This window comes from Ambystoma mexicanum, chromosome 10 (assembly GCF_040938575.1).
Source record: "Ambystoma mexicanum isolate Mex_15411 chromosome 10, UKY_AmexF1_1, whole genome shotgun sequence".
In the NCBI taxonomy this organism is placed as follows: domain Eukaryota; kingdom Metazoa; phylum Chordata; class Amphibia; order Caudata; family Ambystomatidae; genus Ambystoma; species Ambystoma mexicanum.
Window position 1 is genome coordinate 270,681,852 of NC_090932.1, and position 27,380 is coordinate 270,709,231.

Here is a 27,380-nt window from a genome sequence, read left to right on the forward strand (position 1 = left end):
CAAGTCAGTGCCATCTCCTCTGCCTCAGCTTACACCATCAAATTTATAAATGCAATAAAGCCATACCTCTCCAAACCCAACTGTCTATCTATAGCCAGAGCAACCGTCAGTGCTAAACTGGACTATTGTAAAGCCCTCCTAGCAGGTACTTCAGCTAAAAATCATTAACCGACTCCAAATCACGCAGAACAATGCTCTAAGAGCAGAACTCAGCATCCCAAAAAGAGACCACATTACCCATGCCAGACAAGAAGCACACTGGCTCCCAGTCAAAGAATGCATTACATTCAAAATTCTCAGGCTCACCCATAAATGCCTCACCCACTCAGCACCCACATATATATCTGAGACCATAACCAAATCCACCTTCACACGTCCATTCAGGACGCGCTACGCCAACCTATTGCACACCCCTGCACATAAACAAAGCCAGAGCGGGTGGGTTAGGCTTCCAATATATAGCATCCAAGTCATGGAACTCACTACCTGCTGACATCAGAGCTGAAAACTGCCTCCTCGCCTTCTGAAAAAAACTAAAAACCACCCTCTTCAACTAATCCCACTCCATCTCTTGTGCAAATGTCAACGCAACTGTAACCAAGAATATGTTCTGTAACTAAGAAACAAAATGTCTGTAACCAGCGCCACAATGCCTCTGGGCTGTTGCGCGCTCAACAAATGTGAATAAATAAATGTTGGTGTAAAGTGATGTTACAGCCATAGTAAAGAGGATATCATGTCCTCCCAACACATTCTGTTTCTCCAAACTTGGATAGAAAATGCATCGAGTCCTTGATATATGTGGGACTGTTTTGAATAAGTGGCTGGATTACCCATTCCAGGTATTTCGCCAGGGGTTCCAATACACTCCCCATTGCTATTATTGGTCTTCCAGGAGGATTAATCAGTCTCTTATGGATTTGTGGTAAGATATAAAAGACTGGCATAATTGGGTGTGTTGTCTCTAGAAATCTCCTAGTGCGGTCTGTCACGATACCTTCACTCTCCGCTTCGTCAAGGATCTCTTTAATCATTTCATGTACTTTATCGGTGGGTTCAAATGATATTTCACAATATGTTTCCTGGTCAGTGTCATAATGCCTACCCCGGGGACCCAGACCAAGTCCAGCAACCCCGGAAGCAGGCATCAAGTTACCCCAAGCAAGCCCAACAACCCCTGCTAGGGGCTATTTGGGTGCAGTCCTGGCGCTCATGGCGCCAGTCTCATATGGAGAGTCAGTCCTGGGGCCATAGGCGCCAGGCTCATAGATTAAAACTTACCTGATGCAGACCATGCTGCAAGAGCTCCAAGCCAAAAGAGGCTTCGAAGGGACTATTTTACCTAGGGACTATTTTTTACTCGGGTGGGGCTGGGGAGGAATACTTACCTGGAACTACTTTGGAGGCTATTTAAACCACGCCCGAAGAGCAGCACACGCTTCACGTTATTCTGCATCCAGCAGCGTAACGCTCACCGGGCCTGCAAGTCTGCATCCAGTCTTCTGCCACGCCCACCTCGAGATTGGAGCTCCTAGAAAAAGGGAGTAAGAAGGAGAAAAGGTTAGAACAAGAGCAATACCTTTGATCCTTACCTGAATTCCCGATCCATCTTGCCTTCGCGCTGGAAGAAAGAAGTTATTATATGCGCGTCGCCTCGCCTGCTGCAGCGCCGCGCTGAACTCACCGGCCTTCGCAGCATCTTCACATTTCACCCCATCCTCCTGCATGTTCCCGCCGCACTCCGGCACCTAAGGAGAAGACAAGAACAGCAAGGTGAGCCAAGGGAATAGACAGAGGAATACCCCAATAGACTTACCTGATTTTACCACCGGGAGTACTTTTCCTCTTCACGGGTCGGCGCAGCTTTCACTGCATTATAGCCGAACCCCGGCCCCTAAGGGGAAACAAAAGGACAGCAAGGTGAAAAAAAGGGACTAACAAGGGGAACCCTCCTCACCACAAAAGACTTACCTGATTTCACCGCCAGAGGCATTATTCCCCGAGACTTCATACTTTCTCTCAGCGCCTGAATAAGGAAGAAAGCAACAGGTTACATATGGACATTATTTTATCGAACTGTGTTGGATAATACAAATCCTTACCAGAATATTACCGGTTGCCATGAGGAACTCTTCAGTAGGGTCAAGCTGCAACCTGGAAGGAATCGGACAAGAGTGAAAGTCAGGCATTTGAACTCTTAGGAACTACATACTAACGGCATCTTACAGGGAATATCGGAGTCAATATTGTCCTGGAACTCACCAATTCCTTCGAGCCAGTGAAGCAACTGGTTATCTACGCGCCCCTGCGCTCAATGCAGGATGGAGAGCTCATCTTTTCAAATCCTCAGGTGAGACTATAAGAGGGGACATCCAAGGTGATCAGTGGGGAGAACAACGGGGTGGGGGGATTTACGCTCAACTCCACAGGTGGTTAATTCCCTTTCTCCATTTGCAGAAGAATATTCCTACAGGCCAAGCAAACGAAGCTAGGTGGGCCAGTCCAGTCCGTCATCTCGGCCCTACGTGTCACATTGGTGGAGACCGCAGCAGTCCAGTCCAGTCCAGATCGATGCCTCTGTGGGAGCCAGGTGAGCGTAACAGTCAGTTAGCCGTCTCTCGACTTTTGGCAGGTAATCGCTTTTGTTCAGGAGAACCAAAGCTACATCTTCATCCGCTGGTTTAAAAATAATGGTCTGGTTATCTAGTAGTTCTTTAAGTATTTGATGTTCCAGATTAGAGAAGCTATTGTGTTGTTTTTTTTTATATGTAATCTTTTTGAGATCTTCTATAACTTCTCGAAGACTGTTAGGATATGGTTCTGTACAACAGGGCAGAATGTACTCTTGGGAACCATTTCCAAGAACCTTGGTGATTTCTCACTCATGTTTTCTGATTCTTCTTCTATGGAATCATAGAAAACTTTAAGTTTGAATTTTCTCATGAGTCTGAAAAAGTCTATTTTTCCTTTAAGGAGGGTACTGCTATATTGCAGTACAAAGGATAGTCCTTTTTGCAGTACTTCTAATTCTGCTTTTGAAAGTTGATATGATGAGGTATTTACTACTATGTCTTTTTCATGGTCTTTCTCAGAGGGTTTCTTCTTTTGTCCCCTTTGAGTTGTTTTTTTTCCCCAAAAAGTGGACAGTTCCTGTAGTACTTGAATTAGGTTCCGATGGTCCGGCCTCTGGTTCCACATCCGGTGTTGCTTCCAATTCTGTACTTGAGGCGTCCGATGAGGTAGTCTCTGCATTTGGTACTCCCAATCTGACAGACTGGGAGCAGACTTCACTTTATTAAGTCGGATAGCGAATAGATATATCTATGGAACAGTTAAGTTGTCCTTATACACTCATAGCCCATCTGTACTATGGGGTTTGTGAACTGTAGGTCAAGAATAGGCGTAGGTATAGCACAGAATACTCCTATAGTATACCCCTGTTTAGTTATTACTACGGACTGATTGAGTTAGCTAAAACCTGATCACCCATGACGTCTCTGCTTTGCACCAGCATGGACATTGCGCTAATTGAGTGGTTCTTTTCCAAGTGGTGCCACACCAAAGTCTCTATCCAAGAAACTGAAAATAATATTGCTTCCATAAAACCCTCGAACTGTAAGGGTGACAACTGCCCTGCCCAACTGATCAAAGATGCTGCAAGGGACCTAGCCTCCTTCATTACCAAACTAATAAACTCCTCCTTCTCCACAAACACTGTCCCAACCAACTTAAAGGAGTCCTGGGTTTTACCTCTCCTCAAGAAACAAACCCTAGACCCATCCATCCCCACTAATCACAGGCCTATCACTACAGTACCATTCCTTCTCAATAATGCAGCCCTACCATACCTCACCTTCGATAGAGTGGCCTACTTACAAATTCAGCACTATCTTGAAACAAACCAACTTCTAGGATCCCGCCAATCTGGTTTTAGACCACAACATGGCACTGAGACATCCCTAATTGATCTTAAAACACAAATTGATGAGCTTAATGATAAAGGAAATACTGCCATGTTGCTCCTCCTTGACCTGTCGGCGGCCTTTGACTTGGTGGACCATGCAGTTCTGTGTGGTCACCTGGCATTGGCCGCCGACTTCTTATGAGAGAATATCGCCTGGGTCCAGTCATTTCTAGACAATAGAACCATTAGATTGTTCTCCACATCAGCTTCAGCGGACCCCATCAAAACAATCTTTGGTGCGCCCCAGGGCTCATGTGTCTCGCCAACTATGTATTATATCTTGACCAAGCCTTTATTTGACAAATTGGACAGACTGGGTGTCACCTACACAAATTATGCAGACGACAACCAGATCATCATTCCCTTTTCGGGCAATTCTGACGATACAGCCTTGGTAAACGAGATATACATCATCATTCAGGCATGGATGGCAACTCATGGCCTCTGCCTAAATGATGATAAAACATAGATCTTGCTCCTTGGTTTCCGTCACCAATCTAAAAAAACTTGACTCCAGCTACTCTGCATTCAACATTGACGGCAATATAATAACAGTTGCAAAAGAAGTGAAAACTCTAGGTTTTCACCTTGACTCTACCCTAACAATGAAAAAACAGGTAAATACCTTAGCATCTTCTATGGCCTACACTTGTAAGCTTATTAGGGCATGCCGTGCTTTCTTAACTCAAGCCTGTTGCATCATACGTGCTAATGCCCTAATAATCTCAAAATTAGACTATTATAATGCTTTGTACTCAGGAGCTAACAAATACATTACTGACAATCTGCAAATACTGCAAAATAACGCCTTAAGAACATCCCTGAACATCCATTCTAAAGAACATATATCGAACAGGAGAAAAGAATACCACTTGCTAAAAATTAGAGATAGGCTCTTGCTCAAAATGGCCTCACTAACGTTTGCCTCAATAATGCAGCCCTACCATACCTCACGGAAAGAATAATGAAAAAAACTTTGACCCGCCCCACCAGAGCGGCTTACTCCTACTGCCTCCAAATTCCTAAATTCAGACAAAAAAAAAGGAGGTAGTAGTTTCCCAGTTAAAGCGGCCCCATACTGGAATACACTACCTTTTGACCAGAGAAAAGATCAATCATATTACAGTTTCAGATGAAATATCCTCAAATGCTTACGATGAAATGACTGCCAAGATTAACCTACACCTAGTGGACCATTATCCTTATCCTTACACCCACTGGACCAGTATCTATGAACCCTTCACTCCTTGTTGTACCCAATCTAAGTACACATACCTATACCGCTGTGTGCCCTCCCTATGTACATACTCTTGATGTCCACGCTGTATATGCAATGATGTATATACCCCTAGCCTGATTTGATGATGTATATTTTGTATAGTGAAACAATGTATATTCCCTGAGTTCGATCTGCTGAACTTGTACTTTTGATATGTATGTAACCAAGCTTAAAGTAACCTTGTATGCTGTGGCACCCAGTTACCTAAGGGTCTGGTGCGCATTATTAGTAAATAAACAAACAAATAAAAAAAAAAAAACACGGGAGGAGCACCAGGTCGTATTTGCGACCAATCGAATATTTGAACATTTGATTGTAGGGATACATCCGGCTAGTTTGATTTGTGTTCCTTAGCGATGCGCGTTCTTTAGATGTGGGCGGCTACTGAGCCAACGTATGACGTAATACAATTAAGGAACAATTGGTTTTAATACAGGTGTATGCATTATATTTGCATTTTATGTCCTCCAAGTATGAAAAAGTAACAGCAGAGGCTCAGCGGTCGACTGGAAACTATAGGGTTAAGTCACCAAGTAAGATGACTGATCTGTAGCCATGTGCGTGGTTACCAAGACAACGAAGTACACATATCTGCGCGTGGTTACCAAGACAACGAGTACACATATCTTCAAGCAGACATCTGAGCGGCACCTTGGCCGTCTAAATATCGCTGGTGTAATGAGACAGAACTGAAAGTGTTTCTTTCTTTTACTTACATTAATAAACACGCTAAGCCATAATAGCACGAGGACACCAATGTATATTGCAGGCTTAGAAATCCCTGCGTTTACAGCAGTGCGGGAGCACACGCTTTACAATGGAGCCCTCGTACGTAGGGACTCACCAGATTGTCCTAAATACTTGTAACACAGTAGAGGTCAGCAGGGACATATAACGAAGAGAAATCATGCTGCGAATTACATGACTCCGCGTATGATAGGGACATGGATCTTTAAGTACTAAAGCTCACGTATTACAATGTAGCCCTCATCTTGAGATATACCTTATATGGTCTAATGCACTTCTATTCCACTGCATCTTCATTTAGAGGGCATTGAGTATTTCAGGAGACACAGAGACAGGCCAGTGGGGATTCTCTGTAGTTCTGGGGTTACTGACTTTGGCAGGATTGCCATATTGATTTTAAGTATTGCCCAATCTAGATTACCAGGAGTGAGTCAAGAGTATTCGCTATTCGTATAATCACTGAGTACACTACGAATCACAGCGCCCAAGCAGATGATTGAAAGTATTGGAGGTCCGTTTTTTATGAAATATTATTGGAAATTTTGGAAAGTACTTTAGTTAAAAATACTAACGCGAAGTATCGTTGTACATTGTAGGAACACAGATGAAAATATGTTGTTACCTCTTGACAGACGCATTAAGCCCCGATGATGGATGGGTCGGCTACTTGTAAAGAGCTGATTTTGAATCAAGAGTGCTGCTAATGGGAATATAACTGCACACTAACCAATTGTACTAACAATTTCACCCCCTCTGCATTCACCTCTCAAACTCAAAAACCAAACACAACCACAAACCTACAGCACAACAAACCGCAATAACTTCACTACACTGCAACAACAAAACAAAAACACACAGACACGCACAACAGTACACAACGGCTACCGGCCGCAAAACACCCCAGGCACAGCCAACGGACCCACCGGGCTGAGGCCGCCAACAGCACATAACTGCTTTCTTGCACTTTTCCAGCTTCTTCCCACTAACCACCCCTCCTTTCCTCTTTCAGAGCCGCCAGAGCGCCAGGGGACCACTCCGGTGGTGATAGTGCGCAGTACAAATGTCCTTTAACATTAACATTAACACTTGTGATTTGATATATTTGATTTGGGAATATTTGTTTATGTATTGAAATGTACTGCGGCCTGAAGCGCCGACTTTGGAAATTTGATTTAGTACGAATTTATGTAACATCACTAGGTCAATAGATGATGTGAGTTTACAATCCCTGATTGATATATAAAATGAATTTCGATATAAATGAGAGTTTCTACATTTTTGGGAATTTACTCTATTTATATAAATTACACCCAACTGGATTATTGAATTTACTAGATTTTATGAGCAACTGTATGTAAGAGGTTCGTTCTGTCCTCAAAAGAGTGCACAGAGGTTTCCTGTTGGCAACAACAGGGTAGGTTTGACAGTATCGTGTGGAATCTCGTAGGGCCAGGAGATTATACCCCTATGCACCAGAAATATAGTGAAAAGCAAGTGAGTTATTGCACAACTAAAAAAGAAGATAATTAAACTGCTATTGAAACTGTGGTGCCCCACTACGTTTTCATACATTTCTTCCCCTCAACTTAAAATTTGTTGTGCAAAATGAAGGATGCCATAAGGCTGCCCATCTGGAGCAGATTATCCAGCGGTAAAGGAGCATAATTGCAAAGGTGTCCTAAAGAGCACCAATGCGATTCCTTGTTTCTCTGAAAGTGGTTTAAATTGTGATGCCAAAAAGACCAGGAGAAGAACACTTTGCTCTTCTGTAAAGTAGTCAAAGGGCGGGAGTGTAGACTCCTAACAAGTTGCTGATGTAGAAGGACTGGCATAGTTGAAAATCAGGTAGTAGTTGATGAAAGTGCTGAACTGTGGTTCTAACAAAGACAACTCATTAAACCTGCTTTGGAGGAGTTCAATTTTCTTCTGAAATCAAAGTTGTGGCAAATGATCCTGACAAAGACAATTGTTGTTATTTACTTGAAGACAAATGTGAAATGTGTTCCTACTCCAGGAGGAGCTGGAACATACTATGGTGTTAAGCCCCCGTTCCAAGGGCTGGAATCCAAGATATCGGCCTGAGCGAAGCAAGGGCGGATAATGAGGGCTCCAGCCCTTTAACCCCCATTCCAGCCCTTGGAATGGGGCTTCAGGCTATTAGCATCCCGAGATGCGAAAGCAGTAACCCAGGGTGCTAAAAAAATAAAAGAAAAAAAGATTTTCCTTAATTCAATGGGATGCTGCGTGCGCCTCGTTGAATGAAGGAAAATCCTTTAGAAAGATGGCTGCCATGGAAAAGGGAAGTGGGGCTCCGTACGGAGCCCCTCTTCACTTTCCATGGAGGCCAGCTGGAGCCAGGATGAAGGAGCGACTGCGGGTGCTGCTGCAACCGAAATATGGTGAGTGGCTGGTGGGAAGAATGAAAAAAAATGTTTTCAAAGAGGGAGGAGGGTGAGGGCAAGATGGCGGCGGGGGGAGCCGGCCATCAGGCTGGCTGGAACGTGGGCATGCATCAGCAGTTCAAGCCCAAGTTCCTAGCCACCCGACTGGCTGGCTTCCCTGCCCGGTTGCTAATATTTCTTCTGGTACATTATTGAGACAGATTAGCTTTTTCGTTTTCAAGTTTAAATCCTCAAGGACTGTGTTTGAACGTTGTGGTAAACCCGGATTTCCTTATTTTCATTTGAACTGTGGAACATAACCTTGCTCAGATCTTGGGAAGGGGAATTCACCTATGTTATGAGAAGAGACAGTGGTCATTTTGTGAATTGATTGTATGTTATATATATTTGTTGAATTGAACTTCCATGCATTTCCTTATTGCTTTATTGAATGTACAGATATCCTTTTGTTGAGAGAGTTTCCTTTAGTTTTTTTTAGGCAGGGAAATCCTGGTCAGATTAGGGATATAGTGAAGCATTTATCCAACCTGCATAGTTAATAAAATGGCTAACGTTGAAAACTATAAAAAGTGGTCTGCCTCACATTTCTGACCCCTAACAGTTGCTAATAGATAGGGTGTGTGGAAAGCGCATCATATGCAAAGTAAAGAATACATGTGTGTGTAGGGAGGCAAAGATGGTCTGGCTCTGCTGCGGAAAAGGGGATGAGCATAGGGGACCTACAGCTTGAAGCAAGGAAGCTTGGACAGAAGCCCAAAAAAGGCCTGGGCAAGGCTCATTATTTAGTTACAGTTATATCCTGTTCAATTTTCCACACAGATCACTGAAATCTTTTCTATCCAAACTCACTTCATAAACACATTTTTAAAGCAACATTTGTCTTCATTCTACGTACTTTGTTTGCACCTGTCTTTAAAAGTGTCTTTGTGCAGTTAAGGGTTATTTTTTCTCCTGTTTTTCCCCTCATCTCAGTCATCATACCGGTTCTTTATGACAAATGCATTTACAGGGATGGAGATGCTGGGCGTATGGGGTGGAGAAGATACAACAACCACACTAACTTGCATCCCATGCCTATACCACTGAAGAACACCCTTTTTGTAAAACAATGCCAGCGAATGCTGAAGGCAATCCAGATTTGGGTTAAGCTGGTAGTTTCCTTGGATTGCTACGGTACCAATTAATAATTCTTAGCTTTGGGAACAGTGCCCAATCGAAGGGCCATATGGGAAGAGTCGCATATCTTATTCCCTCTGTGGCACATTCTATCAGCATTTCATCGCCGCACAATCTCAAGGGTCTAGACATCGAGACTCACCAACATCATACTCGACAATTAGGCACCATTCAGCATCAGGGCCACATTTGATGATGGGGTTTCAATGTTGAGATATGGTTTGACAGGGGAATATGAAAATCAGTGGCTAGAGGGCAATAGAAATAAATCTCAAACTTCCCGTAGTAGTAGTGATAGGTGTGGGCTAAACTGCGCGTGGGTAGGAGTGGGGGGGAGTGGAGGGGATTGCCCTGGAGTCCCCTGAAGTTAGGATGATACGAGAAAAGCTAGACCACTGACTTGCTGAAATAATACTAATGTTATTTAACCCGGCCTTCCCGTACCAGCCCAAACCTTGGGGTTTCTCATCACAGTATATATTATCGGGACACATGACTGATAGCCCTAGCAAGAGAGTCTAATCTTAACAAGGATCAGAAATATCTATCATAGAAATGGGTAAGGGATTACTTCTTTGTACCTTTAATATATTTAGGGAATACGAATGCCGACTCGTCGAGTGATTTTGTATCTATAGATCTTGTAGATTGCCGATTATGATACAGACACAACATTCAAGAAATCCATACCATGCTTCAGAGGAATATATACTAATTTCTAAGGTAAAAGGCTAATATTGCTGGGGAACTAAACCCCTTCCTAACAGAAATGTATTTTGAACCATTAGAGTCAGTAGATACGATGCAATTGGGCTCCCTCAAATACCACATCTTACCAAGGAAATTTACTGATAGGGCAAGATGCATCTACTATGTACAAGCAATCTTAAATGCATCGTTAAGCATTTTTTCTTTTCCTAACTGAGTATTAAGCGATAATACTTATGTGTTTTTCCTTTTCTCTCCCTCTTTTTACTCCCTTCTCTCTGGTCGCACTATATGGACCTAATTTTTTGTTATCTTGCTTCTAATTAATTCATAACTCTCATATGGAATCTTTTTGTGTGCCAGTGAAATTACATTTTCTTTTGGAAAACCGTTACTATAATTTACAATGTGATAGAGAATTCTACAAATTTGATGTCCATATTGAAATGGGCAATTCCTGATACTGGTTTTACCGCTGGGCTTCCAAACTGGGTGAACTATGTTTTCCTCACAGTATCTTAAACACTTATTGATATAATTTTCGCTACTTAATTGCTCAGCCTTGAAAAAAAACCAAGTGGGTCGAAACGCGTTTTGACTGGGTTTGAAGAAACACTGGAAATAAACAGTGAAAAGAAAGCTTCAGGATATTCACAACATGAAAGCTGCAAGCCAGTTGGGATTCAAATGGGAGTGAATATTCTTCCAATTCACCTGCTTCCACGCAATCTTGAACTTCACCTACGGATGACGTGACTTCACCAGGATGATACACACTGCAATGGCAAAGCTGTGCACTGCCACGTCACGCCCACAACTAGAGATATCCTTCTTCTTGGAAGGTCCGCAGTGACAGGAGTCTTGGCTCATTGAGCCAATTGGTGCCAGGTCCTTTGGAGCCAATATTGCACATTTGTCGTACTCCATTTATAACCGCTCACAAAAACTAGAGAACATGTTCAGATCTTAAAACTCAGGCTCTTTGTTATTAAGAAATAACTCCCCTTGGATTCTATATTTGTGTTTGCTATCTGCAAGAAGTATCTGTCATTATTAACATTAATTTCCACATCCCCAGAAAAAGAGCATGGTTGTTTGTCAGGGGTCGCCTCCAAAAACTCACCAAAATATTACAAAAGTAGTCAAAAAGGAGTGTACACCAGTGCAAGAAGTAACAGTTTTATTCAGGGCCCCAGGTGCAGCTGGGCCAGCAAATTCAAACAGATTCCGGAACAGAACTGCATGAAAAGGCACAGTCAAAGAAACGCCCCTAAATTGAGAACTTTTATACAATGAAAGTAATTAGTATTCGTGATCACGCAACATGTAAAAATATCCCCACACAAAGCTGATTGGATTTTGCACTTTGAACACTTATAGAAAAGCATACATTGTGTTCAACAGTTGGGCCCACAAACCTTCCCACACTTCCCTCAATTACCACCTAGGACGTCACAATCCACCCCCAATTCCCAGAGCACAAAGGTAAGTCATTGAAACATTTGAGAAGATCAGTGGAAATGTAATCAACTGTCCTGCTTCCCTCATCCTGATTCTCATGAGAAGAGCCTTCCACCATGTCACCCCAAGAGCCTTGAACCACAGACATACTCTTACGCAAATGTTGCATATTAGGGACACTAACCCTTTTCCCAGGGAAAATGCTCTACGGGGCAATTTGAAACACGCTGAGGTTCTTCATGGCTCCATTAAAAAAATCGTATTTCGTAAATGATTTTGAATTATAAAATGGTCATGTATTCATTATTCGTTGGTGGAACCTGTGACCTCGAAAAATAACAACCACTGTGTACTTCTCAGCGTTGGCCTGGGATTGCAGACTCTGCACTAAATCACCAGCCACAGTGGCCTTTGCCGCACACAGAATATTAAAGTGCATTTTCTGCAAAGAAAAAGTTACTTACCACTGTAACGTTCTTTCGACTGGATGTTCCTCCCACGTATTCCTCATCTTATGATAATTCATTATCTCCAGCTTCGCTGCTTCGGAAAAAAAATTTCTCTCGGCAGAGGGCGCTGTGCTCGAGGTCGTGGCGTCGATTGTCCCTCGACGGACTCCGTACACTGTCGACATCACCGATGGTATAAATAACTCGAGCCGCGCCCGTTGCTTCAGTTCTGTTTTTTTCGATTAAACATATAGGGGGAACACCGAGGCGTGCCCCATAACTGATGCACTCTTCGTGAGAGGAAAGTGTAAGAAAACATAAACTGTACTGTGGGGTAGGATGGGAGGGTCGATGAGGAATACGCGGGAGGAACATCCAGTCGAAAGAACGTTACAGTTGGTAAGTAACTTGTTCTTCGAATGGATTGTGTCCTCCTACGTATTCCTCATCTTATGATAGACTCCCATAGCAGTGGCAATTTTGGAGGTGGGAGTATCAATTACAGTTTTCATGGACAGAATGCAGAACTGCCTTGGCAAATAACCCCTCATTGGAGGAGGCCATATCCAAGCAGTAATGCTTGATAAAAGTATGCATTGTTTTCCAAGTTGCAGCTGAACAAATATCTGCTGCCGGGACTCCCCTCTTTAGAGCCGCAGAAGTAGACATTCCCCTTGTAGAATGGGCTCGAAGCCCATCTGGTGGGTCTTTTCCCGCCAATCTGTAGCATTCAATTATGGCCAAAATGATCCAGCGGGATATGGTCTGTTTTGTTACTGATAAGCCCAGTTTATAACCAGTATAACCCACAAACAGTTGGTCATCGTGTCGTAATTTAGACATTGTTGAGATGTAAAAACTAAGAGCCCTCTTGGGATCTAGTCTGTCCAGTCTCTCCTCTTCCTTGCCCAAATGAGGAGGAGGATAAAATGTTGGTAGCATTATTTTTTGTGACAAATGGAAGTCCGAAACTACCTTTGGTAAAAAGGAAGGTTCAACCTTAAAGACTACCTTATCCTTATAAAAAAAAACAGTATATGGTGGTTTGCATGAGAGAGCCTGAAGTTCACTAACCCTGCGGGCTGATGATAGGGCCACAAGAAGAACCGTTTTAGTGTTAGAAGCCTCAATGGACAGGAGTGCAGAGGCTCAAAAGGTATGCAAGTCAAAAATGTTTGTACGAAATTTAAATCCCAAGTTGGGACATGAAAGGGTACTGGAGGGTATACGTTAGTAAGCCCTTTTAAGAATTGAATGATTAATGGTATTTTGAAATATGAAACCTCTTCCGAGGTGCGCTTGAAAATGGACAGCGCAGCAAGGTATCCTTTGATTGTTCCTATCTGGAGCCCCAGATTGGCTAGATGTAATAGAAAAGAGAGCACTACTGGAGTGCCACATTGAAAGGGGTCCACATCCTTATCTTTGCACCAGTTACTAAACCTGTTCCAGCGACATCGGTACAAAGGTTTTGTTGCTGGCCTTCTGGCCGAAAGCAAAACTTCCATTACGTCATCCGGAAGATCCCAATCCTTGTATCTCAACCTCTCTGAAACCATGCGTGAAGGTTGAATGTCTTGACCTCTGAATGGAGAACCCGACCTTCCTCTTGCGAGAGAAGATCCTCTCTTTGTGGAAGACGTATTGGAGGGCAGATGGACATGTCTAGAAGGTCCGGGTACCACGTCCTCCTGGCTCAATCCGGGGCAATTAGGATCATGGTTTTTCTGAACTTTCTCAACCTCCTGATTACTTGAGGAATCACAGGGACTGGGGGAAACGTGTACAGCAGTGGAAACTTCCACTCCACTACGAATGCGTCTCCCAGAGCTCCTCTTTGAGGAAATTCCCTTGAGCAGTACTGATCGCACTTCCGGTTGATCGCGGTGGCGAACAGATCCACTTGAGGGGTTCCCCAAAGGGCGAAGATCTCTAGAAGGACTTCCTGAGCCAGCTCCCACTCGTGAGAGACCGTGCTCTGCCTGCTCAGAGTGTCTGCCGCCGTGTTCTTCTCTCCGGCTAGGTGAATTGCCGATAGAGAGATTCCTTCTCGTATTGCCCGGAACCATAGCTGCATTGCTTCTCTGCACAGTGGTAGTGCCCTACTACTCTTCTTTTGTTGAGGTAGTACATGGCCACCGTGTTGTCCGTCATTATCAGGAGATTCTTTCCCTGTACAGAGGGCCTTCAGCGCTAGTCTGATTGCCCTCAGCTCCAAAAGGTTGATATGTAGTTTGGACTCCAATGGAGACCAACGACTGCTGATTGTCAGATCGTTGGTGTGTGCTCCCCACCCCGTGAGTGAGGCGTCCGTCACTACTGGTATCTCCGGCCATGGTTGCCAAAAAGATTCTCCCTTGAGAATGTTGTTGTTGTAAGCCCACCATAAAAGATCCTGAGCAACTGCGCTCGGGACTTGCAGAAGATCCGACATATTCCCTGAGAACTGGAACCACTGAGTTCTGAGTGCCCATTGAAGGGATCTCCTTCTCAACCTGGCCTCCGGTACTAGGAAAATGCAGGATGCCATGAGGCCGAGCAACCTGAGAAAATCGAAGGCTGGTAGACGATGGGCATTCTTGAACTTTGTTATCATCTGCTGATGTGGAGAGCTCTCACTTCGGGAGGCAAGGCTTTTCCCGAGAAAGTATCCAAGACTGCTATGATAAACTGGAGCTTTTGGGATGGTATCATATGGGACTTCTTGAAATCGAGGGAGAAGCCCAGTTTGTGGAGGAAGTGGCAAGTGATCGAAAGATGTTCCTGAGCTTGTTTTGGAGAACTTGCTCTGATCAACCAATCGTTCATGTAGGGGTAGATGTGAATACCCCCTCTACTGAGACTCGCTGCCACAACCGCCAACAGTTTGGTGAAAACCCTCAGGGCGAAGGTCAACCTGAATGGCAGAACTCGAAACTGATAATGAGAATTGGCAATCGCGAACCTCAGGTACTTTCTGTGCTTTGGATGGATTGGCACATAAAAGTAAGCATCCTGAAGATTCAATGATACCAACCATTCTTGGAGTTGGAGAGCCTGAAGGATCTGAGAAAGAGTCACCATCTTGAACTTGTCCTTCCTGAGGAACTTGTTCAAGTTTCTCAAGTCCAAGATGGGTCTCAGTCCTCTGTCCTTTTTTGGAATGAGAAAGTATGGGGAGTACCAACCCCTGTTCCTTTCCGCTACAGGTACCTGTTCTATGGCACCTTTCTCTAGCAGGGTTAACATTTTCTGCAACAGGAGCGGATCTGGAATTTTGGCAGAGTTGGCTCCCGGTGGATGATTCTGAGGCCTTTTTAGGAAGGGGAGACATTAACCTTGGGCTACTGTTTCCAGTGCCCTAGCATCTGAGGTAATGCCTCGCCATTCCTTCAGATGCTGAAAGATCCTGCCTCCCACTGGTGTGTTGTGCAACAAGGCCTCAGAGAGATTTGGAGGCAGCTGCAGGAGTGGCTGAGGGTACAGATGCCGCTCCTGAGGCTGATTTTGCACCTCTTCCTCGTGCTCCACGAGGGAAGTTTCTTTTGCCCCTTTAAGAAGCCAGTCCTCTTCCTTCTACCAAATGAGGAGTAGTAACGAAAAGAACGACCCCTCCAGGAAGATGAGCCGGAATAGGGTTTTAGAGGCTGGCGCTTGGAGGCGCTAAGCGATTTAGCTGCCGCTTTCGAGGTCTGAAGTTTTTCTAGGCTTTCATCAGCCTTGCTGCCAAACAGCCTCAAGCCATCAAAGGGCATGTTAAGGAGTCTGGCTTGCACGTCTGGTGCAAACCCTGACTTCCTCAACCACGCAAATCTGCGTAGCACAATGCTTGCAGCCATGGATCTGCTGATACTATCAGCAGTATCCAGTCCAGACTGGAGACATTCCCCCATTGCCGCCTTCCCGTCTTTGACTATATTCAGGAAGCCTTCCCTTTCCTCGCCTTCTGGAATATGATAAGCCGCCGCCGAAGTACAGTCCCACAGGGTATGGGTAAACCTGGCTAGGGTACAGGTGACATTTGTCGATTTAAGGGCCATACTGCCTGACGTGAAAACTTTACGTGCCCAGGCATCAACTTTTTTATCCTCTCAATCTGGAGGGATAGTGGGACATGCAGTTTGCTTTGATGTAGATGCTGCCTGAATGACTAGACTTTCTGGAGTCAGATACTTGTTTAAGTATTCGGGATCCGTACCAGCTGGTCTATATTTCTTGGGAAAATTACTATCTGCAGCAATTATATTCGTCATGTCATCCTGTTCAAAAACGGGTGAAGTATTGCCCTAACCCATATACTCAATTACTCTGGTCATAAGACTCCTGTACCCAGCGTCTGCATGCTCTGCATGATCAGGTCTGGCAAACTAATTCTGGGGAGGTGTCAATCCCACTGGCAGAATGTAGAGTGTCACTCAGGTCTCTCATTTTAGATTCTTGATCAATGAGTTCCTCAGGAACTTGTTTTGTGCCATATGAAACTCCAAAAGGAGTAACTTTGTCTTCCTCTGAGCCAGATTCCTCATAAATTGAGGACATGGACTTAAAGAAATCTGATCTGGGCAACGGAGTGAATCTTCTTTCTTCCTCTACCATACGCGTCGAAGGAATAGAGAAATCCTTCGAAGTTGTCGAAGGAATCTTGGATGACTTCGAAGATGACTTCGAAATGGGCGTCAAGGTTGTTTTTGGTTTCTATGCCGAAACAGTCAACGCCGACGGCGTCGATGAAATCGTCGAAGCCTTCGACGACTTATGTTTTTTATATGGCACCGGAGAGGTGCTCGACTCTCGAAGAGTCCTCAAAGACTTGGCGTCGACTCGAGTTTTTCGAGTATCCTCGACACTACTGGTTTTTACCATGGTAGTCTTGGACTTCCCTTTGTCGTCCAATGGAGCGACTTTAGGGGTATGGCTTTTCCGAGGTTCATTCGAGGGGGTCGGGGCCGCATTCTCGAATACCTCCATCATCTTTTTACGAAATTCTTCCCATTTTCTGGGAGAATCCGATTTTGTCAGACATCGAATTTCTTCGGTCGACTCTGAAGATGATGATGAGGGAGATCTATGTCTCCTCTTCATTTTTTTGGACGAGGAAGAAGAGTGTCTCGATCTACTCCTGGATCGAGATCTCTTGGAGTGCCTATGGCAATCCGATTCCTTCGAATCAGTCGCTTTCTGATGTTTTTTGGACGTAGCCTTCTTAGAGGCTTCCCTCCCCACTGACAGTTTACCTCTCCTCTCACGAAGAGCTTTCTCGGTCATGGATTGGCAGGAACCACAGTCGTCGGTCCGGTGACTGGTACCGAGACACCAGAGACAAACCCGGTGAGGATCAGTGATCGACATTTTTGATCCACAATCTACGCAATCTTCTTGAACCCAGTCTTGGGTGTCGAAGTAGTTGAAGATGATGACATTTTCTTCACAGAAAATCTCGAGCGCGCCGTTCTCGATAGCAAAGCAATCGGAAAAACGCAACTGAAGCAACGGGCGCGGCTCGAGCTATTTATACCATCAGTGACGTCGACAGAGTACGGAGTCCGTCGAGGGACAATCGACGCCACAACCTCGAGCACAGCGCCCTCTGCCGAGAGAAATTATTTTTCCGAAGCAGCGAAGCTGGAGATAACGAATTATCATAAGATGAGGAATAGGTGGGAGGACACAATCCATTTCGAAAGTAAGCTTTTAAGGCCCATTTACCGCGTTTCGTTCTACCACTAAGTTTGATTATACTTACCTGTGCACCTGTACTTATGGATTTGTTTTATTAAGCATTTTAATATTTCACAGATGTATGAAAGAGCCTGCTCCCAATTTTACAGTGCTTCTCTCCCAGCTGATAAGTGTGTTCCTTTATACTGCTTTTATTACAGTCGTATCTTTGAACCAATTACTCACATTTCACCAGAGGCTGCAGAGTGTGTTTGCAGACTGGTCCTGCTCCACCCTGAAGCTAAGGTCCTTTTACTTGTGGCAACACCTTTACCAGCAGGTATAAATAGGGAATTCTAAAATGAAAGGCAATACCAAGAAACACAGAGCCTTGCACTAGAAGGGCCTAGCAGCACTAATGAACAGCAGCCATGTGTTCAGGGAAAGGTGGCAGACAGGATACTACCTGAATTGTGACCATGTAGCTGCTTAATCTGATCAGTATATGAACCAGAGTTTTATCTACCAGCTTCACCCGGATCCTCCATCGCCTTGAGTGTGCCATCACGCAGTCTAACCAGTATCCTATAACAGATGTCAAAGTCATCGTAATGCTACTTTAGAGGTTTATATTGAATCATATTTATTACAAAATACAGTTCACAGCCAGCTTTATTTGGATGATTCTACTATACAAGACGATTCTAGTCTGTTTATTTCATTGAAAGCATATTGGCTCTATTTTCTGATGCTCTGCACCTTCTTTACTGATACTTAAACATAATTATATACGTTTATATGGTCAGTAATGTATTTTCCCTTATGACATTGTAGACTCTGGAGTATTGCAAAAATTTAGTCACTATGCTTCTCCTCTATATAGGTTCTGTTTTCTCATGTGATAGCAATAACTGGTCCATGGGACATGCGATAAGAGTGAGCATTACTGGTACAACTGGACTGCCTGTGTCTGATAAAAGGAGTTGATGTTCCATCCTACCTTCCATGCTGTGTTCTGCACCAATGGGAGTGTTACAGTACATATAGGCTTCATACAGTGGATCGACAACGGGGGGCTCAGTCAAGGGGTCCGGCATGATCCTCTTCCGGTTCTTACCAGTCACTCCGTCACCTTTAATGATGGTGACGGGGATGAGGTGCACTGCAAAGGATACAGAAGTGCAATCAAACATGAGAAAATATATTTGGATATCCACTGAATATTTACATTTTGTAAGCATACAATAATACAATGAGCATCTATACAGTTATTCAACAATTAATGGCAAGGCATCTTTGGTGGGGATACGACCAGCCTGTTCCACTGCATGTTTCCAGAAGAACAGAATGATGGGACTTGCTAACTTAAAAAAAGCACAAAAGCCATGCGCTCTACACAAATGTGGGGTATCACTTGACAGTACGATAGCTCTGTTGTGGACCAATAAGCCAAGAAAATCCTGTGATCAGATGGCCTTTACTAGTCCGTACCCTGAACAAGTTACAGATATAATTTAGTTGCTGACATCCACCACACCAAATACCCACATTCTTAAAATGTTACATAACAAGTCAATATCAAGTGTCTGCTGCTACTACCCGGAACAAGATATACAACAAACTCCATATGATCCAAGATATGATGCACAGAAATCAGTGAGGTTCCCACATCTGTGCAATCACCTTGAGAAACACTGTCACAACATGAACACTACCAATATCAAGATTAGCCACTTAAACTCTGCTAAAATAATTGGATAATAGCTCCATATAGAAAAACACAAGATTCAACAGAGGATAGTTATTAGTATTACTCTGTATTTAAGAGTGATCTTTTCCACCCAAAGACATTCCTTAGGTCTACTCTAGTAAGAACCCTCCCATAATTTAGAATAGTCAAAAACACTCACAATATGTCTGCCTCCTATAGCGCCACATAAACCGCTTTCCACAATCAAGCGAAAATATGAATATATGAATATATGTATTGCATCTCTAGACATCTGTTAAAACCCTGGCCCAAATAAGTGAAATACAAATATAATTAAACTTATTATATTTACACAAATATAGACTTTGCCTAAAACGTGCATCACATATTTTCTATTCACAACACAAACAGCAACAGCTACCTAACTCCTCATGTCTATTTGTTATTACAAGAGCATAATAGTACCTCCTATTGCTGCAGACTGTCCCTATATCAATTAACGGTCATCAAATATATGTTTTTTTATGTTGTCCTCTGGGCCACTGCATTCATTTCCAACTCATTTAGACAGGCTTTCATCGGGACAAAACATACATATAAAACAGACACTACTCTTTACTTATTCACATTATTGTAAAGTTCCATTCAGCAGGTCTCACCACAAGGAGGAGGACATAAACAAACCCAATCCATGATATAGTCTTGGGTGTTTTTTGCTTTGTTTTCAAATAATTATTTTTCATAACGTGTGGTATATTGTTCATACCCTGATGTTGGCAAGTAGAAAGCAGCCACTGGAGAATACGGTTGCATTTATTTAGGCATTCAATTCATCTCTTTTTCATATTTCGCTTTCTCACACTGCATGTAAGGTAAAACACAGTGCCACTTAGTGCATGAGAATATACTTTAATATTTAAAAACACTCATCTTGGGTTGATGGATTTCATTACTTTAAGAGGCCGCTCTACTTTAAACAGTGGCTCTTCATCCCCTGCCGACCACTTTCCATAGGCCCTCAAAATGATCTATAAACAGAAGGTGTACCGTTTCACCTTTGACTCATTTCACTTTATTATGAAATTGTTTACTCTTAGAGCCACTGCCACCTGATCATACCCGTTTTTTCCGTTCTTAATTGCAGGAATATACTACTTTTTGAAATTCAAAAAGAAGGGGTCTTTTACTTTAATTACCACAACCATCTAATTTAGCTTTAAATAACTTTCCAATGCTTGGGACAAACCCTTTATCACGCCTCTTCATCGCAAATGTTAAAACAACTTTTCTGACACCTTCCACTTAAATAGGTGTAGCATCTTCAGGTTTCTCTTCTGGTTTCGTCTTCAGTTTATTTCCAGTACTCATCCTGTGCACAAAGGTGCTATTTCCCTAGCATTGGATCTTTCATAGATTCACATATAAGAATTACATACAGCCAGGCTGGGAATCCCGGTTACATGACATTTTATCATAGTAATACAATGCATACATAGCTCAATAGGAAAGGTTTTTAACATATAGCCAATCCAGCTAATTTTTGGTTCTTTCTGGCTTAGCTAATGAGGCCAAGCCAGAAAGAACCAAACTAAGCAGGTTAGCTTCACTCACAACAGCCATCCTCAGATTCTTTACTTAACGCAAGGTGACAGGGAATCCTCTTGAGCTCTATGAGCTACAAACCTTTCCTTCAGCCTTTTTGGCTGCATTTCTGGGATTATTTTTATACAAACTTGATCTAGGCTGCCTGCTGTTTTCCGTCACCTACTTTTCCTTCAGAAATCTGTCTTACGCATCTTGAAACCATTGAATATCTCTCTAGCAGTCTTAACACCTTTACCAAGACCATGTCAGAGGAAGGTAGGAGTTAGAGAGTTTTGAAACCAAGTCCTTATTTAAGGATTGCGGAAGCTGTGGAAAGTAAAGAACAAGTTACTTTCTTACCTGGTAACGTTCTTTCGATGGGATGGTCCGACGACGTATTCCATATCTATGACATGTAATCACCACAGCTGTGCTGCTTCGGAAACTTTTTCGGCGTCTGCGTCCTGCGTCGATGACGTCGATGCGCCGCCGTCGAGGACCTCCTCCGACGTCCGACGTCATCCGATGTGATAAGTAACGCACGACGCCAGTAGCCTCAGTTGTAGTTTTTTCCCCCAGAACGTGTGACATTAGTCAACTGCCAGTCCGACACAAAGCCTTGCGGAACGTAAGCTGCAATCGCAACAGAAATTCTGCAGCGGGGAAGGCAGGGTGGGAGCGATATGGAATACGTCGTCGGACCATCCCATCGAAAGAACGTTACCAGGTAAGAAAGTAACTTGTTCTTCGAGGGGATTGGGTCCTCCGACGTATTCCATATCTATGACAGACTCCCAAAGCAGTACCAAATCAAGGAGGAGGGAAAGAATTTAGAAACAAAATTTAGAATAGCCAATCAAATAGCAGAGCAAAGGACCGCCTTGCCAAAGGCCAGATCCTGCCCTCTGATGGAATCGAGGGAATAATGCCGTACAAATGTATGTACTGAAGCCCAGGTGGCAGCATCACAGATGTTGCGAATAGGAACACCCCTCTGCAGGGCAGTAGATGCAGCCACGCCCCTGGTAGAATGGGCCCGCAAGCCAGCCGGTGGGTCCTTACCCGCCAAGCGGTAACACTCCGAGATGGCCAAAATAATCCAGCGTGACAAAGTCTGTTTCGTCACAGCTTGCCCCAAGCGCTTACCAGCGTAACCAATAAAGAGTTGATCGTCCACTCTGACCCGGGACATGCGAGAAACATAAAAGCTCAAAGCTCTCCTAGGATCAAGCCTATGGAGCCTCTCCTCTTCCTTACCAGGATGCGGAGGAGGATAGAAAGCCGGAAGAACAATCTTCTGGGCCAAATGAAATTCCGTCACTACCTTTGGAAGAAAAGAAGGACGAACTCGAAGGACAATCCTGTCCTTGTGAAATACAGTGAAGGGTGGCTTAACAGAAAGTGCCTGTAACTCACTCACTCTGCGAGCGGAAGTAACCGCAACTAGAAACGCAGTTTTCAAAGTCAACAGTCTCAAAGGGCAAGAATGTAAAGGCTCAAACGGAGCACCCATAAGAAACCTAAGAACAAGGTTTAAATCCCAACCGGGCACCAGGAAAGGCGACGGAGGGAACACATTAGTGAGCCCTTTCAGAAACTGTGAAATTAAAGGGATTTTAAAGTAAGAACATTCTTCAGATGAGCGCTTAAAGATGGACAGCGCCGCCAGGTAACCTTTAATGGTACCCACTTGCAAGCCCCTGTGGGCCAAAGAAAGCAAAAAGGACAGAACCATGGGGATGTCACATGCAAAAGGATCCACATTCTGAACTCTGCACCAGTCGCAGAACTTACGCCAACGGCAACGGTACAGAGACTTAGTTGCGGGCCTTCGGGCCGAAAGCAACACCTCCATCACGTCTTCAGGGAGGTCCCAATCCTTATACCTCAACCTTTCAGAAGCCAAGCGTGAAGGTTGAGGGATCCGACCTCTGGATGGAGAACCTGACCCCCCTCCCGTGAGAGCAGATCGTCTCGGTAGGGAAGACGACGTGGAGGGCAGATGGACAAGTCGAGAAGGTCCGGGTACCACGTCCTCCGAGCCCACGCCGGAGCAATGAGGATCATCCGGGAACCGAACTTCCGCAACCTCCGCAGCACTTGCGGGATGACGGGGACTGGAGGAAACGCGTACAGCAGCGGGAATGACCACTCCACCACAAACGCGTCGCCTAAGGCTCCTTTCGGAGGAAATTCCCGCGAGCAAAACCTCTCGCACTTCCGGTTGACACTGGAGGCGAAGAGATCCACTTGAGGGGTCCCCCAAAGGGCGAAGATCTCCAGGAGAATCTCCTGAGCCAACTCCCACTCGTGAGAGATCGCGCTCTGCCTGCTCAGAGCGTCTGCCGTCACGTTTTCGTCTCCGGCCAGATGAACTGCCGAGATCGAAACTTCCTGCCGGATGGCCCAGAACTCGAGCTGCATCGCCTCCCTGCACAGAGGAAGTGACCCTGCCCCCCCCTTTTTGTTGAGGTAGTGCATGGCCACAGTGTTGTCCGTCATGATCAGGACAGCCTTTCCTCGCACAGTCGGCAGAAAAGCCTTCAGGGCTAGCCTGACGGCCCTCAGCTCCAACAGATTGATATGGAGTCTGGACTCCGACGGAGACCAACGACCGCTGATTGTCAGCCCGTTGGCATGAGCTCCCCATCCCGTGAGGGATGCATCCGTCACGATCGTCACCTCCGGCCAGGGTAGCCAAAACGGAGCCCCCTTCATCAAGTTGCCTTCGACAGCCCACCACAGAAGGTCCCGGGCGACCGAGGGCGGCACCTGAACCGGGTCCGACATCCTGCCGGAGGACTGCGACCATTGCGTCTTGAGTGCCCACTGCAAAGATCTCATCCGCAGGCGAGCCTCTGGCACCAGAAGAATGCAGGATGCCATGAGGCCGAGCAACCTCAAGAACTCGAACGCCGGGAGCGTCTGGGCATGCTGAAACTTGTGCACCATCTGCTGAATGTGAAGAGCCCTCACCTGGGGAGGAAAACACTGCCCCAGGGAAGTGTCGAGCACTGCTCCGATGTACTGGAGCCTCTGTGTTGGCGTCAAATGGGACTTCTTTAAATTGAGGGAGAAGCCCAGCCTGTGAAGGGAGTGGCAGGCGACGGACAGATGATCCAGGACTTGCTCGGGAGAGCTCCCCCTGATCAACCAATCGTCCAGGTAGGGGTAGACGTGAATCCCCCCTTGCCTGAGATGCGCTGCCACCACCACCATGAGCTTGGTGAAAACCCTCGGGGCGGAGGTCAAACCGAACGGCAGGACCCGAAACTGAAAGTGCGAGTCGCCAACCGCGAACCTCAGGTACTTCTTGTGCTTGGGATGGATCGGCACATGGAAGTAAGCATCCTTGAGGTCGAGTGACACCAACCAGTCCTGAAGCTGAAGGGCCTGGAGGACTTGAGAGAGAGTAACCATCTTGAACTTGTCCTTCCTGAGGAGTTTGTTCAAACCGCGCAAGTCCATGATGGGTCTCAAACCCCCGTCTTTCTTCGAAATCAAAAAATAAGGGGAATACCATCCCTTGTTCCTCTCCGCTACAGGCACCAGTTCTATGGCGCCTTTCTCCAGCAGGGCTTGAATTTCCTGCGCAAGGAGCGGATCCGGACTCTTCAAAGAGAGGTTCCCCGGTGGATTGTCGCGAGGCCTGTGCCGAAAGGGAAGACAGTAGCCGTGGGAAATGATCTCCAGAACCCACACATCTGAAGTAATGGCACGCCACTCTACAAGATGCTGCGCCAGCCTTCCCCCAACCGGCGAACCATGGTACATGGCCTCATGACTGAGTAGGAGCGGCTGCGGCGTTACCTGAGGGCAAAGAGGCAACTGCCCGAGCGGCCTTGGCACCACGGGTACCTTGTCGTCCACCTCTGGTACCCCTGCGTTGGCCCCTTTGACTGCCAGCTCCTCTCGCTCTACCAAAGGACGAGTAATAGCGAAAGGAGCCACCCCTCCACTGCTGTCCCCTAGGACGAAAAAGCGGAGGTTGGCGAACAGCAGCGCCCAACGACTTCGCTGCAGCTTTTGAGGTCTGCAACCTCTCAAGGCTCTCGTCAGCCTTGCTGCCAAAAAGATGTTCACCATCAAAGGGCATGTTGAGGAGCCGGGACTGCACATCAGGAGCAAACCCCGACTTCCGCAACCACGCAAACCTGCGTATCACGGTGCTCGCCGCCATGGACCTACTGACGCATTCAGCCAAGTCCAAACCCGACTGAACGGACTCACACATGGCATCCTTACCATCCTGGACCATAGCAAGGAAACCATCCCGTTCGATCCCTTCGGGAATATGTTCAGCCGCTAACGCAACACAGTTCCACAGAGTGTGCGTGAAACGCGACAAGGCACAAACGGAGTTGGCCGCCTGAAGCGCCATACCACCAGAAGAAAACACCTTCTTCGCCCAGCCATCAAAACGTTTGTCGTCCCTATCAGGAGGGATGGTAGGGTACGACGCCTGCTTTGCCGGGGCCGTGGCCGCCTGCACCACCAAACTTTCCGGAGTGGGGTGCCTGGTCAAGTAGCAGGGGTCGCCACTGGCTGGACGGTATTTTCGCGACAAGGATCTGCCCACTGCCGGGAGACTCTCCGGAGCAGTCCAAGCCGCCGCCACCCTACGCTGTAAAGCCATATGGAACGGCAGTACCGGGTCAGTTGGGGGACCAACATCAAGGATGTCCGTCAGATCATCCTGCACAAACTCACCTGGGGGAGCAGACCATCCCAGATACTCAGACACCCTAGCCATAAGGCGCCGGTATGAGGAATCGGCATGGGAGCCAGGCTCAGGCCGACCAAATTCCACCTCCGGAGAGGTGTCCAGTCCACTGGCATCATGCAGCGACTGCCTCAAATCGTCAAATTGACTATGGCCCGAGACAATGTCATCCGGCACCTGACTAGGAACCAGGCCATCCGAATCCTCATCCGCCTCCGAAATATAATCCAAGTGGTGGAAAGGCACCCGAGAGTGCCTGCTCTTAACCAGAGCCTTCCTAGGGGGAACACCCGAGACACGGGGCACCTCCGACACGAAAGGCGTCGATGGCGTCGAGCGAATCGGCGCCGACGTCGAGAAAACCGGCAACGGCGCCGAGAGGATCGGCGTCGACGTCGAGGAAATCGGCGTCGACGTCAGATGCAGCGCCTCCAGTATCGGCGGCGTCGACACAGCCCTCGAAGCCGGAGCTCCGAGCGTGTCCCTCGACGACCTGACCGTCGACGGCTTCGACGACTTCCTCGGAGCCGGAGCCTCGAGAAAGCCTGTCGACGCCCTCGACGCCTCAGACGTCGATGTCTTCCTCGAAGACATCACAGGTGCACACGGTCTCGATCGCGTCGAGGACCGGGACCTGGAACGGGTACGGCGAGAACGAGCCCCCTTGTCCGAACGGGACCTCTCCCGTGACTCGCGCCGACCACTCTTGCGAGCGGTGGCTCTCGACCTCTCACGGCCGACCCCACTCGGGGGCGCGGACGGTTGAGTACCCTGCGACTCAAGAATCGCCAACATCTTCTTCCCGAAGGAAGCCCATTCCTCCGGCGTCGCACGGCTGGTGGGGTAACCGACGTGCCGGGCAGAGTCCTCTGAAGAGGACCTGGAAGGCGACCGGTGTCGGCGCTTCCGAGAATGCCTCGAAGAGGCCGAGGAGTGGCGAGACCGACTCCTAGAAGAAGACCGACGAGACTTCCGACGATGACGCGGAGAGTCACCCCTCGAATCATCCGTCGAAAGCCCCGCCGACTTCGACTTCCGGGGCTTGGACACCCGACCTACCGACAATTTCTTCTTACGTTCGCGTAAGGCCTTGGACGTGAGCGACAGGCAGTCGACAGTCATCCGTGTCGTGGGCCTCCCCGAGGCACCAGAGGCAGGCATCGTGCGAGTCAGTCACCGACATCTTGGACCCACACTCCCCGCACTTCTTGAAGCCCGGACGCGGGGTTGAAGACGAAGTGGAAGACATCGTCGAAGGAACAATTCACAAACGAACAGGTTCGAAGAACCGGAAAGAACAGAACTCTAATGAGTCGAGGCTAGAACCGAGAAACACGAAGCAACACGTTCACGGAAAAAACGGAACTGAGGCTACTGGCGTCGTGCGTCCTACTTATCACATCGGATGACGTCGGACGTCGGAGGAGGTCCTCGACGGCGGCGCATCGACGTCATCGACGCAGGACGCAGACGCCGAAAAAGTTTCCGAAGCAGCACAGCTGTGGTGATTACATGTCATAGATATGGAATACGTCGGAG

The 27,380-nt window shown here is 46.2% G+C and overlaps 1 protein-coding gene across 2 annotated transcripts in view; it reads right to left on the reverse strand.

Moving 5' to 3' along the window:
- PXYLP1 (2-phosphoxylose phosphatase 1) overlaps positions 1-27,380 on the reverse strand; it is a 696,133-nt gene that overhangs the window by 174,056 nt on the left and 494,697 nt on the right. For both annotated transcript variants that reach the window (XM_069617828.1, XM_069617829.1), the window contains one exon: positions 18,824-18,985. In XM_069617828.1, coding sequence (XP_069473929.1) covers positions 18,824-18,985 — 162 coding nt within the window. The remainder of the gene's footprint in view (positions 1-18,823; positions 18,986-27,380) is intronic.